General features: G+C 57.6%; 1 protein-coding gene across 1 annotated transcript in view; it reads right to left on the bottom strand.

Moving 5' to 3' along the window:
* LOC114054308 (XK-related protein 4-like) overlaps positions 1–1,347 on the bottom strand; it is a 463,082-nt gene extending 461,735 nt beyond the window's left edge. Inside the window, exons 1-2 of the mRNA XM_027877525.1 lie at positions 1,202–1,347; positions 33–863 (exon numbers count right to left, since the gene is read on the bottom strand). Of these exons, the coding sequence (XP_027733326.1) occupies positions 33–863; positions 1,202–1,347 (977 nt within the window). The remainder of the gene's footprint in view (positions 1–32; positions 864–1,201) is intronic.
* Positions 1,348–2,018: the final 671 nt, after the last annotated feature.

Genomic DNA, 2,018 nt, shown 5'->3' with positions numbered 1-2,018 from the left:
CTCTCTCTTTCCCTCCACCCCTGATACAGTACCTCCAGATTTGCCCGAGCTGCAAGATGTGGATGAGTGACTGCAGGAGCCAGATGCAGAATGAACAGGACGCAGACCTGTTCTTGCCGCTGGCCCGGGTGGCACTGTTGCTGTTGCTGCTGTTGGTGGTGGTATAGCTCTTGCTGGCATTTGAAGCTTGCCTTTGCGGTGTTGAAGGACGAGCATCTCCTTCTCCAATTGCAGACCCCCCGCTGACCACCGTCTTGAAGTCAGCTGCAGGCTGCGCGCAGCTAGAGGAACCAGTGGCTGCAGCCGCTGCTGAGGTGCTCGTGGAGCTGTCCTCGGTACTGAAATCGTGCACGAACCAGCGGAAGCTGAACACCTGCACAGAGAGGGAACCCAGCACCACGAAGAAGAGAGTGAGTCCAAACCACCACCTCTGGCCCCTCAGGTAGTAGTCCACTGCCAGCCAGATGTCTGTACCCACATCCGCGAAGTACACAGCCACAGCGGCTAGGATCCAGAGGCAGTCCCACAGCGAGTAGCGTTGCTGCTCCCTGCCTAGACGCAGGCACAACGAGGAGGAGCCCCCCCCACCACCGCCGCCGCCTCCGCCAGAGACCCCCGAGCCGCCGCCCGAACTACCGCTGCCGCCGCCGCAGCAGCAACACCGGGAGCAGCCACCACCACCACCGTCCGTACAGCAGCCACCACCGGCTGCCTCCTCGTCCTCAGCTCCAGACCCCGACGGCAAACCCGGAGCCAATCCCTGAACCGAGCCCGAGTGGTCCGAATTCTGCAGCGGGGTGAACGCCACGTCGCTGCTCTTCTTCATTTTCAGCCTCCCGTCTGACTTAGCGGCCATGATGCCTTAAAACCAGAGAAAAACCCTCCTTTATCTGACACCTTTCCCCCCTGCTGTCTCCTCCTACAGCCACCTCCTTTTTCTCTCTTCTCTTTCCCCTCCTTCCTTCCCCTCCCTTTCCTTCTTTACTCCCTCCCTCCGCCTTTTCCTCTGCTGCTGCTGCTACTGCTACTCCACTCCCTGATTTCCTAGCTGACTGGATGGCTGGGTAGGTAGGATCTGGGCTGGGGCTAGCAGCTCCCCTTCCTCCAGCTGGAGCGCCGCCTGGCTGCCTACAGAAAGCCAACCTTCTTATCCCTCCCTTTCCAGTCCCCTTCTTTTTCTTCTTCTTCTCCCTCTTTTCCCGGTTGCTGCTGCTGTCCGAGCCGCCGCCGCCGCCAGCAGCAGCAGCAGCCGCGGCGGCGGTCCTCGGACCTGTACATTCCTCCCCTCTCCCTCCCTCCCTCTTTCTCTCCTCCACCAGCTGACTCCGAGTGAGAGGATGACCTCATCCCTTCTCTCCCAGCTGCTGCCGCTCCCAGCCCTGTACGAAAGGGGGAGGGGAAAGGAGGGCCCCCTGAGGAGAAGGAGGAGGAAAAAGGGTGGAGAAGTGGGACCTTCCTTATCCCAGAGAGGCTAAGGTGTGTAGGGCCAACACTATCTGTTCCCTCTTCTTTGTAGAAGATTTTGGAAGAGGTTGGTAGATTTGCTAGAAACAGGGGAAGGGGAGAAGAAAGAGGTGAAGGGAGGGGTCCCCTGCATCAAACCCGAGAGAGGAAAAGAGGATTGTGAAAGAGCAGCTTGTGCATTTGTGGGCGAGGGAGGAAAGTCCTGTCTCTTTTGTATTCATCACTAGGCTCTTGGTATCTGGCAAAGGGGTTGCAGGTAGCGTTTTGAACCATACAAGGGATGAGAGAGAGATTGTGACCTGGTGGAGTACAGTAAAGGATCTCTAGTCGCGAGCAGGTCACTGTGGATTTCTGTACTGTGTATTAGCGTGAGTGCGCTTGTATGTATGTATATGTATGCATGTGTGTGTGTATTCAGTCCCTGGGGTGAGCAGGTGGATAAGAACCTTTTCTGTTGCCGGGAATCGCTGCTCTTGCATAAGGCAAAACCCGAGAGGCTGCACAGGACCAGAAGTGGGAAAGAGGAAGAGCAGGGCAGGACAGAATCCCCGGGA

Source organism: Vombatus ursinus, unplaced genomic scaffold (genome assembly GCF_900497805.2).
Source record: "Vombatus ursinus unplaced genomic scaffold, bare-nosed wombat genome assembly UNPS02014812.1, whole genome shotgun sequence".
NCBI lineage: Eukaryota > Metazoa > Chordata > Mammalia > Diprotodontia > Vombatidae > Vombatus > Vombatus ursinus.
Note: the sequence above shows the minus strand (reverse complement) of the source record. Positions and strands in the feature narration are given on the sequence as shown.